Source organism: Platichthys flesus, chromosome 8 (assembly GCF_949316205.1).
Source record: "Platichthys flesus chromosome 8, fPlaFle2.1, whole genome shotgun sequence".
In the NCBI taxonomy this organism is placed as follows: Eukaryota; Metazoa; Chordata; class Actinopteri; order Pleuronectiformes; family Pleuronectidae; genus Platichthys; species Platichthys flesus.
This window is the reverse complement of record NC_084952.1, coordinates 5,928,132-5,943,331: the sequence shown is the minus strand read 5'-3', so window position 1 is coordinate 5,943,331 and position 15,200 is coordinate 5,928,132. Positions and strand designations below refer to the sequence as shown.

The following is a 15,200-nucleotide window of genomic DNA, read 5'->3' as shown; positions in this document are numbered from 1 at the left end:
CAATTTTGACATGTTTAGTTTTAAAAATGAGTTGATTTTGTGTTGATTTTTTGTTTAGATGTTAACATCATGGAGCTGCTGAGGTGAAGAGAAACTTACAGTTGATTCCTGTTTTCACTGATAGATCCCAGCTCAACAACATCTCATGAATAATACAACAGACAAGTCTTCAGATTGAACTCTGAGGTGCACTGGGATTCAAGGACTTCACGTATGAACCTGTGTGGATCTCACGTCCATTATTAAATACCTTTTCATCACATGTTAGAGAGTTTATAACAAGAATGGAAATGATCATGTGAAAAAAACTACATCTCAAAAACACACTGTATTCTGAAAAATGGGAAATAAAGGCAAAGGATGCCAAAAGTCTCACTCACCCCCCCCACACTTCTCTCTCTCTCTCTCTCTCTCTCTCTCTCTGTCTCTCTCTCTCTCTCTCTCTCTCTCTCCAGCCGTTTTCCATTATCAGTGCCCAAACCAGCTTGTTAAAAAGAGTGAAACTCAAACCACAGTTTTGAAAATTACAGAATTCCTTCATAAATGCCCAACCCTCCCGGCGGCTACACTGGGTTCAGGCTTGAGGTGAGCCCGCCGTACTACAGCAAACACACACACACACACACAAACACACACACACACACACACACACACACACACACACACACACACAGTCACACACGTACATTCTTACCTTACCAACAGTCGAATGTCAGACTGAGCTGAAAAAAAGTGAATCACTATATGTGTCATATTGATAAAAAAAACAAATAAAACCTTTTCATTCCATGTCTTTTATCACGTACACGTGTAGAACAGCTTTTATACAAATCTGTTCAAGATTGTCAAATTTCAACCCTTGCTGCTGTCAGTTGTAAAACATCTAAAGATGTGTAGCATGGGACAAACACACATATACCGACACGTGTGATGCCTTTAAAACGTGAACTGAACTATATTAATTATCCAACACATCAGGATCAGGTTTGACTCCAACATACAACTGAAGGAAGGAGAGGCGGAGCTGGTCCTTCAGTTCTGTCCCTCTAGGTCAATTGCTTGATTTCCTACAGGGAGCCTTTCATTTTAAACTTCAGTGTCCAGAGAAAACAATCAAAGAACTTTAATTTAATTCAATTTACACCACGAAGGTGTGTGAGAAAACAAGGTGCTAGCAGGTCCCTGCTCCAGCCTGTAGAGGCAGTGCTGAGCACGGACTAGTCAAGTCACACACCTGCAGGTCCCTTCAGGGCTCAGATTAAGATGTTTGTCTTTCTGTGAGGACACTGACATCATTGACATAATGCATTCCCTACAGACACACAAACACACATACACACACACACACATCAACAGTCAATACTTACATACATGTTCATAGAAAACAAAGACAATTTCTCCCCCCCCTCTTTCATTCAAACTTTAACTAGAGCCGTTTAACCTAACCACTCATTTGACCACAGCGAAATAAAAATGAAATATTTCTTCCTCGTTCTTCTTCTATCTGCTCTCAAGCCCTGTAATCACATTATGTAAAAATAAATTGAATACGTCACCTGAGGTGCTGCTTCAAAGCCATGTTACAGATTTATGCTGTTGTTTATCTTCTGTTGGTTGAAGCCTCTTCTTGCCCACAGCCCACCTGGACACCTCACTGGATTTCTCCTTCCTCCACGTCTGAATTGGCAGAAAAAACTAGGGCAGGAATGATGATGCTGTAGAAATCCCACTTTGTTGTTTCTGTGCAGCTGCTCTTTAATCTGCCTCATGTGTGCCGTCCCATCACCAAACCTGCGCCAACCTGGATAATAAAGTGTAATTATTCTCAGCTGCTCCCTCGTGTAAAAGTGTTAAACTGCTCGAGTCCTGCAGCGTTCAGCTCAGATAAGATTGTTTCTTTAGAGAATGGAGGCGGACAGCCAGTCCCTCTCCTCACCACACCGAAGTTGTGTAGTTGACTCAGGCGTCAGAACGGACCAACACCAAATCCACGAGTGCTTCACACACACACTCACAGCTCAGCTTCAAGCTCTGTGAGTTATTCTATGTTTTGCTTCGGAGGGAAATTGGTGCACTTTGGCCATAATTGTTTCAAAACTGCCGGCTAATAATGACCTTTTGAAAACAAAGTGTGCAGATTGAATGTGACATTCTGCTGTGCCGGCAGAATATAAACGCCCTGGTGCACTGGCTGAAACCCAGTAAAACCTAATAATGGAAACCAGCATGTCCTAACCATTGCTTTAACTGAACTGGAAGGCTATTTTCACAGGTTTCTGTCTCACTGACCCGCAGATGAGAAAAAAGGAAAACACAGAGAAGTTCTCACTCAGATTTTGTTGCTGCAGCTTTTCTGCTCAATTGTGTATCGTGCTGTTGTTGTGTTGCCATGGTAGAGTGATTAACAGATGAAAGTTCTCTCGGATCAGTCGGCTTTGAATCATCACGAGACGGACGTCCTGCGTGCTCCGAGTGCAGAGGGTCAATCACACTCACATACACAACACAGTGTTCATCAAACCCTAAGCCAATGTGGAGGAGAAGTATAAAAGAGCATTTATATCATCAAATGTTTCAAGTTGTTTCAGTTGAGTCGAGGTTCGTTGAATTGAAATTTTTCCAGATTTCTTCCATTCGTGTATTTTTATATTTTAGTAAAACCCATCAAATAACAATAATAATAATCACTATGTGTGTGCACACCTCTGCCAAGGCCCAACAGTCCCTTTGGATTCAATCAAGCTGCAGCAAATTCCACACACACAAAGATAAGAGTCCACTAAATATGCTTTATTTGATCTGTCTAGATTCAAGAATTATTCACTGAGAAAAACACAACTAAAATATTGACAGTAGTAAAAGTGTGTGTACCAGGTTTATACGTCCAGTAAATTTTGGACAGAACAAATAAATGGAAAGGAAACATAACCTGCTTGGCACAATAATAATGATGTTATATTTTTATATATATTACTTTTAACAAAGCTCATTGACACGTTATTCCCAAATCTCTCATATAAAATGTATAACTTAACCTACTTTAAACATAGGTCTTTGAGTATATGCAACATTTATCCCAGGAGTTGTAGAGAGTGACCACTGAACAAGCCCAATAACAACAGTCACTGGAAATATGGTGCAGAAAATCAAGGGCTAATCCAGTAATAATTCTACAGTTTGATCATAAATCCCTCCCAGTCAGAGAGAAGGAGCCGGAACAGAGAAACGACAGAGTCCCAAGTGACAGATTCATTCTCAGAGTGGGAGTTTTGTGGCGACAGTCGAGACGTGTGAGAATAAGAATCTGTAATCTGCAGCTGACAAGGGATGTTCTGCACAAGCTTGAGTTACGATCTCCAGCTCCTCTCAGACAAGTGACGATCACAGCTGAAGACTTCTCTCAGTTTACTTATAGAGAACATAATCGGATTTCTGGCTTCTGATGATCAGTTTCACATTGAGGCAGAGAACAGCAGAAGGTAAAGCAGAGGGAAATCCTAATGTAACGAGATGTTCATCAGATGACAAGTTGAAAAACAGTTATTAATGCATGTGTGTGATTAAATTATAGAAGTTGAACAGATCTATTGAATAGATAATTAACAGAATTATGTCTGAAATATATTTGTAAGTTGATTAGATATAAACGTTAGTTCTTAAAGGCAGAGTCACTTCACTCCTGACACACACACACACACACACGCACGCAGACACACACACACACGCACACACACACACACACACTCCCACTAAGAGTGATCTTTACCAGAAGTTGTTCCAGCCTGCTGCCTGTCACAGTTCATGGATTTCAATGGAGCATATTCACTCCTATTCCCACCATCTGCTATGATCATTTTAGAAGAGAAGCATGTTCTTACATTTACATCTGTATTTGAAACATGAAAGACTGTGTGTGTGTGTGTGTGTGTGTGTGTGTGTGTGTGCAGATGTGTAAATGTTATATGAGTGATATAATCCTCTGCTGCCATCAAGTGGAATAAATCAGGAGGTTGTTGCAGTGGTTGTTCTTGAGGCCTCCCAGCAGGAAGGTTCAGGTGCTCCAGTGTGTGTCTGTCTGTTTTTCAACAGGAACTTTAGCTTCCTGCTGCACGTAGGGGGTGATGGGCGAGTGTGAGGCAGTTCACTGGTTCATGCTGTTGAGCCCCGACCATGTATTAAACTTTGGCTCCAACGAAACACAATCTAGCTATTGCATCCTACAGCTGTGGTAGCTTAGCTTGTACCAGAACTTACCCTCAGGTCAATGTTTCCCAGAATCCTTAGTGTTCCTGTAAAACACACACACACACACACAGCTCACAGCCTGCGGTGACCTCTAATGACCTCTAGCTCTCTCTCTCCCAGTATCACCTGGAATTGGCTCCAGCTCATGACCCTTAAAGGATAAAAGGTGTAGGACTGTAACAACTTATAAAGGAACACATTTTGCCTTGTTGTTTGATCATTACAAAAATAAACTTGGATTATGTTTAATGTTTGTTTATTTTCTCTTGTTTTTTTTAAATCAGTCACACATTTAGTTCTGTGTCGCATCAAAAGTTTAGAAATCTGCAGATACTTACTCCCAGTTGCTCGACACTCTGTGAAGCTCTGGGGAGTTTGGGGAGCTTGGTCGGCCTCCTCCTGACGCTGAAATAAAAGACAGTGGTTGAGGCCATAGCACTGGAACGCAGCCATAGACAACACTCTGCTGTATATCAAAGTCAAACCAAATTATCATGTGACATGGTTTCGTCCAATGACGTGTTCGGCTGATGCAGAGTTCAGGATGTCATGTAAGGTCCCTCGGTCCCATTCAGACAAACCTGATTTCACTCATTTAATGAGGATGGAGACATCACAGATACATGTCTTATTGTTGATAAAACATTAAGCCTGTCTTTTTGTCAACAGATGATAAAATGGGGACGGATGAAACCTCTGGGCCAGATTTCATGTTTACTTTGACCCACACATTCTTCTGTATCACTACCACAAACTTTAAAACAATTCCGTTCAGGCATTTTAAAATAAAAATATATAATCGAATAACTGGTAAGTTTAATGTATTGCTTCTTTTGTGTCCAGTGAGTTTAATGACTTTAAGGTCAATTGAAAATGTGAAATTCACACCGTAACCCATCACCAAACACGAGCCTCAATACTGAATATTCAATAAATAGTACAAGACAGATTCATGGTGTCAGTCAATACAGAAGAGATCAGTGTATAAGGTTTTATAAAGCTTTATAAGTGGCAGAAACTTGAACTATGGGCAGAAAAGGTCTCTGGTTCGTCTCTGGTTCAACTCCAGGGAGAAGCAACAAAAAAGACGAACCTGGATTGATCTGTCCAAAAATCCAAGAGGATTCTCCCTACCCTGTCTACTACCCCTGAGCAAGGCACCTTACTCCCCCAACATCTGTTCCCCAGGCGCCGTCCATGGCTGCTCACTGCTCTGTGTGTCCTGCACCAGATGGGTTAAAAGCAGAGGTTACATTTCTCTACCTGCATTAGTGTGCCTGTGCATGTCTGTGCATATGTTTGGGACAAATAAATGCATCTTAATCTTAATCCTGTCAATAGAGTCAAACTGCAAGGTGGTGCTGTTCTTCTCACTACCAGGAGAGGGCGCTGCAACATTCTGAAGCTCTGAGGAGAAGATAGATCAACATATGGATCAGCGATGGGTCTGATATTGACAGACATCTTGTAAAAGGAAAAGAGGAAAAGCCATGGTAAGATTAACAACATTTTTTCTTCTTGTTGACTCACACTGTTTTCATTGAGTAAAGAACCTTAACATCTGATCTTCGAATATTAAGAACACAGTGCTTCTTTTTTAGTTTTAGACAAGGTAAAACATCTACTACTAGTATTGAATAAGCATCTTGTCAACTAGTATTTAATGAGCATCTTATCAACGCAGCATCTTCATGTCACCAACACTGTGAATGGAGTGGTAGTTTAAATATCACATCACTGTAATAACGTCTGTTTGCCAGCAGGTGGCAGTGTCCATTATAATAATTGGAGCAAGCTCTGCTGGATCTGATCAAAGTGTTCTGGCTTTGATTGAAGTTGAATGATTGATGGAAGGAATCAATAAATAAATAGATAAATAAATAACATTAGCAAAAAATACACACAATTAAAAATAAAAATATTTGAAAATACACAAAAGTAATATTTAATAATACTACTACTAAAACGAATAAAAACATTTAAATAGTTCTGTGTTTGAATGAATGAATAATAATTACATGTTTTTTTTATGTGTCAAACTTTATACAAACATAGAATATAATGAAAACTAAAATATTTGTCTTGCACTGCATATTTATTTACGATACCGTTCTTAATATTACCATTACTACAGAACTACCACTACTAGAAGAAGAAGAAGATGAAGAGGAAGATTTGATTGAACAAATGATTGATTGAATGAATGAATTAACTTTTCCCACTGAACCCTGCAGCTCTCCTCCTGCTTCTCTTTAAGGACCTTCATCATCTGTCGCTAACTCATGATTTCAGCTGATCTGACTGGAAGAAGAAGAAGAAGAAGAGGAAGATGAAGATGAAGATGATGATGAAGATGATGATGATGATGAAGTAGAGAGTGAATTAATGAATGAACCCTGCAGTTTCCTCCTGGTTCTCTTTAAGGAACCCTCACTTCATCACCTGTTGCCAACTCATGATTTTACCTGTTCTGACGAAGAAGAGGAGGAAGATTATGATGATGAAGATGAAGGACTGAATGAATGAATGAGCCCTGCAGCTCTCCTCCTGCTTCTCTTAAGGAATCCCTCACTTCATCATCTGTCACTAACTCATGATTTTACCTGATCTGACCAGGATCTGACTCGAAGAAGAAGAAGATGATGATGATGATGATGATGATGATGATGATGATGAAGATGAATGACTGAATGAATGAATGAGCCCTGCAGCTCTCCTCCTGCTTCTCTTCAAGGATCCCTCACTTCATCATGATTTCACCTGATCTGACTCTCGTCTCCTCCTCGCCTCCTTAAACCGCTCCAAATTTGTCCGGCGCCCTCCCGCCCTCTGATTGGCCCGCTGGCTGATTGGCCCGGGCTGTGATTGGTCCAGAGCTCCGCCGTGGGGACGGTTCCGGCGGAGTCACTTTTTGTTTTGTCGCCTGCGGCTGAAGTTCGAACGCAGCCGCAGCAGCCGGAGGCGACGCGGACTCAGAGGATTCGGACCCCGGCTCTTTGCACCGAGAGGGAACTCGTGTCCTCAGAGCAGAAACTGTTTTACTCCTCTCGGTCTTTTCCGTGATTCAGAAACTCTGCAGCGGACTCACGTGTTTCCACCATCAGCTTTTCACTGTGCTCTCTCTCCGCTCCACGTTTCTCTCTCTCTCTCTCTCCTCAGTCGCGCGCTGAGTTTCCTCGAGCCCTCAGAAGGTTTTTTGAAGTGTCCGGTGTTGCGGTGACACGCGCATCTCCCCGCGGTGCTAAAGGAACGGAAGGAGGCGAATTGCGTGTTTGTGCGGGATGAGAAACGTGCGGATCTGAGGGGATCTCATCTCTGCGTGGAAACAGTAAGTCCGACTTCACCTAACTATATATAATAATATAAGTCTATACAGTAAAGTGGATTTGATCTTCTCATTACTTTTACACTAGTTATTATATATATTGCAATCTTTCCTTTAACTTTAACATATTAAAGTGTAATTTTTTCCACATTCATATAATCCTCATTGATATTAATCTACTGAAGCTGTTATTAACATTTACTGCAAATACATTTTATAACATAACAGGATCCACAAGCTATACTTTGACTTCGTTTCAAGGTTTTAAGCTCATATCAAGATAAACATTTCAGTAGAACTATGACCATAAATGTCACATTATTACATGTTAAGTTTAAAGACTCCTGAGGGAAGCTTGTGATTCTAAACTCGTCTTTACGGGCAGAGAACGACTGGTACTGGATACACAGTTTTAAAACTCTGAAGAAAAGCAGTAAAGCATATTATACATGTAGTACTTTGTTATATAACTATTGAGGAAAATTGTATTGGGATCATTCTTATTGTTGTTTTATTGCCCAGACACATCAACCTAGAATAAAGTGTTTTATTCAGTGCATGTTTACTTGCCTTTCAGTTTGGGTGAAAAGCATTACGCTTTAAAATAAGTTTTTTTTTTTTATTTGGCTTGTAAGTAAATTATTTTAAAGAAGTGATACATTCAATTTTCAGTTTTGGTTCATCCTAATAAAAAACAGTCAGCTTTAAAAAGGCGTCTTACTGTGAACTTTTAGTTTCTTGACTCTCTATTTGGATTTCATGAAATAAAGATTGATCTATTAACATAGGAACACCAGTAAACTGCTTTTCACCAGTACAAACCTGTGTGTTGGTGGAAACTCTCCTCTTGTTTGTCACATATCAATTATCCCACCCTGTGTAATGTGTGAGTGTGATTCTGAGACGTGGAGGTTTTGACAGATGCTGATCAGAGACGCAGCAGGTGACGCACAGAAATAAGACCTCATAAGGTCCAGGGGAGAATTTATGTGTCGGAAAGATGAAAACCTCTGTAAGGGGAGACATGTGGACAGGTGGACGGAATAAATCTGCGAGGGACAAATTGTTTCATACTTGTGAAAGATCTCTTGCTGCTGTCCAGAAGAACTTGGACAGATTTATCCTGGTGACCACTCGGTGACACTTTCTTCTGCGGAGGAGAAAACATTTAGCGAACACGAGACCAAAAAACTGGAGGTTAGAACTTAGAACGCAACATTTTGTAAGTTAGAGCTTCTATGTGTCCTGTACCTCAAAGTTCAAGCTGGTCAGTGTTTGAAAAGACAAATTAAATGATTGAAACCCGTCCAGAGAAGCTTGAAAAGCATTAAAACCCGAGAGGACTCATTATGAGCGGCACATGTGTTATTATATGCATGTGCAGGTTTCACATTCTCTCCAGCTGTCAGCCAGTCGCTAGTAAATCATGTTTTAATTCCATCGCGCTTGCAGCTATTTGGGCCGCGATAAATCAAACGCCCCCATCAGATGGGGCAGTAATGAGTGTGGCTGGAATCAAACGCACTGTGACAGCAAACAATACAGCTGTTTAAATCATAAAGGAATGATTTATACACGGACATGTCGTCTGAATGCTCCCTCAAGATGGGAGGTGATTCCTCTGTCTCTGCTAAATACAGATATTTCACCTGTTATCCTTCATTAAGCGACTTCATTTCCTTTCCCCCTCAGGTTGACGAGTCTGAGCTGATCCGTCTTCCTGAAAAAAGTTCAACCAAAATGGAGATTTTCTTGGTGTGTGTGTTTCTGAAGCTGCTCCTGATGTCCGCTGCTGCCAGGGGTGAGTACCAGAAGCACTGGTTTCAACAGAGACACGAAACAAGACGGTCTTTATCATATTGTCAGGGAAAATAATGTCTGTATCATTATTCTGCAGTGCTTGCAAAAAAAAAAATCCTTCTTTGTTTGACATTTGAAGCGTCATGTTCAGTTGTTGGATCCTCGCTGTGCTGCTGCTGCTGTTCCAGCCCCAGGAGTTGTTTTTGTTTTTACATAGTGTGGTTTTTGAAATGTTGTGGTTTGACTCCTCTGACTGTCTGAGGCCAGAAGCATGATGGGAGGACAATAGTGGATCAGGGACAAACATCAACTTTGTATTTTCTACCACTGAAACTGCTCCACGCTTTGGAGACAAGTTTATTAACTGACGCATTAGACACGTGTCCCTGGATGAATTTCAACTTTTTTTAGACTAGTCCTTGAACTTTGACTCGTTGTTCAGCAGCGTTCTGCTCTTGGCAGGTCGTCTCGATCCTACCTGGAAGTGGTGTTTGCTATTTTGCAAAGATTCTGTCTTGTTTGCTGTCGAGCGGTGATCCTAATTTGTTTTTCCCACCCGAGCCGTGCTGGCAGGTCAGAGTCTACAGGGGACCTGGCACCACACACCAAAAGCCTGTCTGACCTTTTAAGCCTTCAAATCTGTCACCACACAACATACGATTTATAATGCGGCCAATGCAATATTAAGTCAGCAATATGAATTAACCGTAGTAAAAGTCCAAATATATGGAAATGTTGTATATTATGGTATACTGTATAAATAAGATATATAAGGTATATTAAATCATGCTGAATTTCTACTCTAGCTCAGTTCTTAACCATCCAACAGCACTAGTCTATCTCTAGCTGAGGTTTCAATGCTGTTAATAGTTTTTTTTGGTAATTTTTATTTTCTCTTGTTGAGGGTTAAGGACAGAGGATGCCTTTGAGACAAATTTTGATTTGTGAATATTGGCTATACAAATAGAATTTGATTGATTGATTGATTAAGAACACTGGCATTTATACTGCCATGTTTGAATGAATACCATAACTGCGTGGAGTACTAGTGCCCTTTCAAAACCTGCCTGCTTGGAATGGGCTGTTTTCTTGACCTGTGGTGATGCTGGTTGCAGCCTTTCTCTCTGAAGCTGTGAATTTGAGCTGCAGTCAGGTGAAGAGCTGCTGCAGCTCCAACAGAACTTGAGACTGTTCCACTGCTGCTGCACGAGAAGCTGTTCAGCTGTTTGGTCACAGTCCAGTTGAGCTCGTGTCAGCCGGCAGAACCATGACCTGGAGAGTCAGAGGTCGTTGTTGTGAACGTGGCTGTTGTCGTGATAATGAGTCCCTGCCACCGCCGCTAGTACAGACTTGACGCCATAGATTACTTATAGGTTATATGTAAAGTGAGCAATGAGTAACAGTGAGTAAAATTGAGCATTTCGGATTTCAGTAAGTTTTCCGTTAGGCGGTATTCAGTATTTGAACAGCCCCATATGGAGGTCGTTGATTAGGATCATGTACAGCTCAGTTCCCTCAGCGCGCTAACTAACATCAGAACAAAAAACAACAACAACAACAACAGCCTGACGCAGATGCGAACGATCAACACTCAGGCGGCATCATGGGCCGACGGTCACAGAGTTGATGCCCGTTGCCCAGATCACACCAGTGATGGGTTTCCAGTGGGAACAAAGCTGCATTCAGCGAGGCCTGTGTGCAGACACGGGGCTGAAAGTAAACACAGGGTCATAGACCGCAAAGAGATGAGATTAGATTAGCCTATTAGGGAAGTTTGCTGTGCAATGCCACAGCATTTCCTCCCCCTCACTGCCTGCAGTCTGTCGACTGAGCAGGGCAGAGAGAGGGACTGGAGGTGTGGGAGAATGGAGGAGAGAGGAAGGAGGAGTGGAGGAGAGGAATAGAGGATATAGGCCATTAGAGGACAGGAGTTATAATTGATGATGAAAGAGAAAGAAGGGAAGTAAGAGGAAATAGAGAGGAAGTAGAGAAGGAAGTGTATCACAGGAGCGACTGAGAGAGAAAGGACAGGAGAGGGTGAAAAGGACACGGGGAACAAACTGTCATTGTTTACCAACTAGAAGCTGCAGTTTATCTAGTTAGAGCCTGGACCTGGTTTGTTTCTCTTGGTGAGAGTCCAGTATCAGTGTTTGAGCAATTCAACCAAAGTTACTGTGGAAATCAGTTTTCAGAAATGCAACAAAAAAGCTTTGTTTGTCTCCACGTTTGCATGTTTGGTGGATCTTGTGCCTGAGGTTCATACCATGTTGCTGTGGATCTGTGGGTTTGAGTAATGCAGCGTGTCATCGGTTCTCTGTAGCTCATCTTTGACATCCCTTGTTTACAGTGTAATATCGTACAACAGAGGAATCATCCATCTATTAATGCCATAAATCTGTCTTTTGGTGGAACGCACATCTCAAGAACTACTCATCTTCTCCCCTTAACACTCTTGTGTATATTGTTACAGTTTTTTTTAAATCCTTAAAGATGAAAATCAACCAAAAGTTGCACAAAATGCCACAAACTCCACTTTATTCCTCAGAGAAGCGTGCACTAATTCAGGGGGCCACATTAACAAGGTCACGGTGGAACTGAATAATCTTTAGCTGCGGTGGGAGTTGCCAAGTGCCACCACTGTGATCGACCTTAAGCCTCTGAGCAGCTTTACCATACGAGTAGTCCCAGGCTTTGTTCTGTGACACCAGCACGATATATGTTGAGGAACAAACCACAAGTCTGCGGCGTCCCACTATGGCTGGAATACAGTAAATAACCCCGTAAATGTCAGGAGGACAAAAACAGAGCATATATCAGACTGTTTACACTGAAGATCCCCAGAAGACGGCCTCTAGGAAGCAGGGCGAGTGTCTCGGGCTCTCAGGAGGGTGTGGGCCAAACGTTAGAGGAGAGAAAGGAAACTCAAATCAAAGCGGAGGCAGATTTTATCTTCTTGTTCAGGACTGGAAGTTCAACCAGTGATTGGATCGCTCACCACAGTCGTATTCACTTAATTGAAGCTGAATAGAAAAGTCATTCAGATCTAGTGGTGATTACAGTTTTCCAGTCTTTAGTACCAACATTCTAATTTAATTTCAGATAGATTATATTGAAAACTTCTACATGGCTGGACTTCTCCACTGCACTCTGACCGAATCAGTTCATCAGTCACTTGACGATCACCCAGATGAACATGCAAACTGCAGCGAAAGGGTTTCGCTCCCGGGCAGCTGCACAAACAATGAACAGTGAAACGTGAAATATCAGAGGACAATCCAGGACATTTCAAAATCGAAAAAATGAACTTTTTCTGCTTTTATTTCCACGGAGCGCTCGGTTGCAGTAAATATAAGGCAGCCATTGTACATGTATCCAGGAAGTCATGTCTCTGAAATGAGAAGTATGGTTCGCTTCAGTGAAATGGCAGCAGCACTGAGGTGAATTGATAGACCCCCGAGAACAGTTTGAAAGGCTGTTACTGGAAGTTACGTTTCCCTGGGTGTCCTCGGAGTTGAGCGTTACATGGCAGCGAAGTCGGTTTTCCACCGTTAGCGCTGATCGGCCAGTGGAAGTGAGGGAACCTTGGAACGGCCGAGGGGTTTTCGCTGGACCCCGCGGCACGGCACGGAGATGAAGAGAAAACTGAGAAGAGGAACAGGACAGAGAAAGAGAAAGCGAGAGAGAGAGGATGATATACAGGTGAAGAGAAAGAAAGGAGAGAAGCAACAGGGCGCAGACATGACACAGAAAGGAAGACAGACGGAGATAAGCCTGGCAATACACAGAGAGAAACAGAAATAGATGAAGACGCAACATTTATGCCTTTATTACAGCAGATGTCCCATAAACTGCTCCCCAGAGGCTTACACAACCGCACTGTTTGTACTGGTGTCTGGGGCCTGTGTGTGTCTGCGTGTGTGTGTGTGTGTGTAGTTGAGCATGAGACTGAGCAGCTGAGAGATTAGCATTCTCCTCTGTGGGTTGAACTGCACTGAGCTCGAGTACAGGGGTCAAACACTGGTGGTAGAGTCACAGTGCATTCTGGGATACCTGCTGCTCTGGACGTATGACTTTGTTCCAGTTTGGAACATATACTTTCAGGAAACATTCAGGTTGCTTGATTGCTTTCTTACAGAGAGGCTGATAAGAACTTTGATTGCACTTTCTGTGTCTGTGAGATAAATATGAAGCTGCAACCAGGAGATGGTTAATTTAAGGGAGGATAACAAGCCCCCAGGCAGCTACAGGCCGTTATGTGAGGGACTATTTCTTGGCACGGAGCAGTGATTTTCTGCACATAATCCCTCGTATAACAACAACCTGCTGGGGTTTTCTTTAGTGCATCAGAGATAAATGTAGTTTAATGTGTTGATCATCATTTCCAGTCTTTGTGCCAAACTAAGAAAACTGTCTTTTGGCTGTAGCTCTCTACTGAAGGCACAGATGTGAGGGTCTCAATCCTGTAAACAAAGAAAGGAAACTTCAATAGCAACATCTACAGATTCTAGATATTGAAAAATGCAGCTGCAGGTCAAGGCCAGAGCCTTGAGCTCCTCTGCTGCCATTGGCCACCACCATGGCCACCACCATGTTTTGCTACGATCACCTTGAAGATCCAAACCATACAACTAACCATCTGGGATTGAAACCAGTATTAATTATATACCCCAGTGACGTCCTTTCAGGATTCCAGCAGAATTTAGTTTGTCTCTGCTTTTACCTGTGATGTTGAAAAGACTTGTTCACATCTTTCTTTGTTTCCTCCTCCACCCGCACTCTGCCTGGAAGCAAACAGAGAAAAGGAAGGATATACCCAGAAATCAGTTGATGAGTGTGGGTTGTTTACATGGTTTCCTGATGCTCTGCTCTGTCCAAACAAATGTAATGTTTTCCAGGTGATGTTGCTCTATAGACCACCCGTCATGTGCGGTCGGGGACAGGAACAGACGCGGAGATGAGAGGGTTTTTATTTGTTGTTCTACGAAGTGTCGAAGGGCCACAAACATTAAAAAGGCATCTTCATTGCGCCGACGCTGCCAAATCAGGGATGCACATGGAGGAGCAGGAGAAGAGACACACAAAGAGGCAGTGGGGAGCGTAAACAACCGCACACACAGATGCTGGAAATGTATACAACCATAAATATGACTAAACACATGTAAGCGCACGCACACACACACACAGACACACAAACACAGACACACACACATGCACACATACCACAGTAACTTAACAACCTCCTGTCCCACACACTCATGACTGGGGAATGTAATTAGCAGGCCAACACTAACAATGATATGTAGGAGAGAATTGTCGTCGGGCACAAAGAACAACGGATCGACAGTAGAGCTTGAAATGTTTCAGAAAAGAAAAGGAGGGCTACAGCCAATCATTAGTTTTACTTATTCACTGATTGTCCTGATTTAATTGAGTGTTCGGTAAATGAAATATCAAGAAACTGGGCAAGATTCCAAAGTTCCCACAAACTCAACTAATGTGTACGAACCCTTTGCTTGGTCTAACCACCGGAATCCTAACATGCAGCTTGTAGACAAGGAAATATTTACAGTTGTGAAGGTGGAACCATTATTTTGTCATTTGTAGATTAAATTCTTTGGGTTTCAGACTTTTAAAGACGTCACAGTTGAAAACACTCGCTTTGATGGTAGTTAACTAAAAAGGCTTAATTTTTGACACATTATGTGAATTCTAGATGTTTAAATTAAACCCATATAGTTGTGTTTAAAGGAAAACAAACTAAAATCTACATTATTTTACAGAGTATATTTGTAACGGTAGTATTTGCACGTCTCTCCACGTGGAGAACGGA

General features: G+C 42.0%; 1 protein-coding gene across 1 annotated transcript in view; it reads left to right on the top strand.

The window, feature by feature from the left end:
* Positions 1 to 7,156: 7,156 nt before the first annotated feature.
* fgfrl1a (fibroblast growth factor receptor like 1a) overlaps positions 7,157 to 15,200 on the top strand; it is a 66,972-nt gene continuing 58,928 nt past the window's right edge. The window contains exons 1-2 of the mRNA XM_062394202.1: positions 7,157 to 7,573; positions 9,263 to 9,371. Coding sequence (XP_062250186.1) covers positions 9,311 to 9,371 — 61 coding nt within the window. The 5' untranslated portion in view covers positions 7,157 to 7,573; positions 9,263 to 9,310. The remainder of the gene's footprint in view (positions 7,574 to 9,262; positions 9,372 to 15,200) is intronic.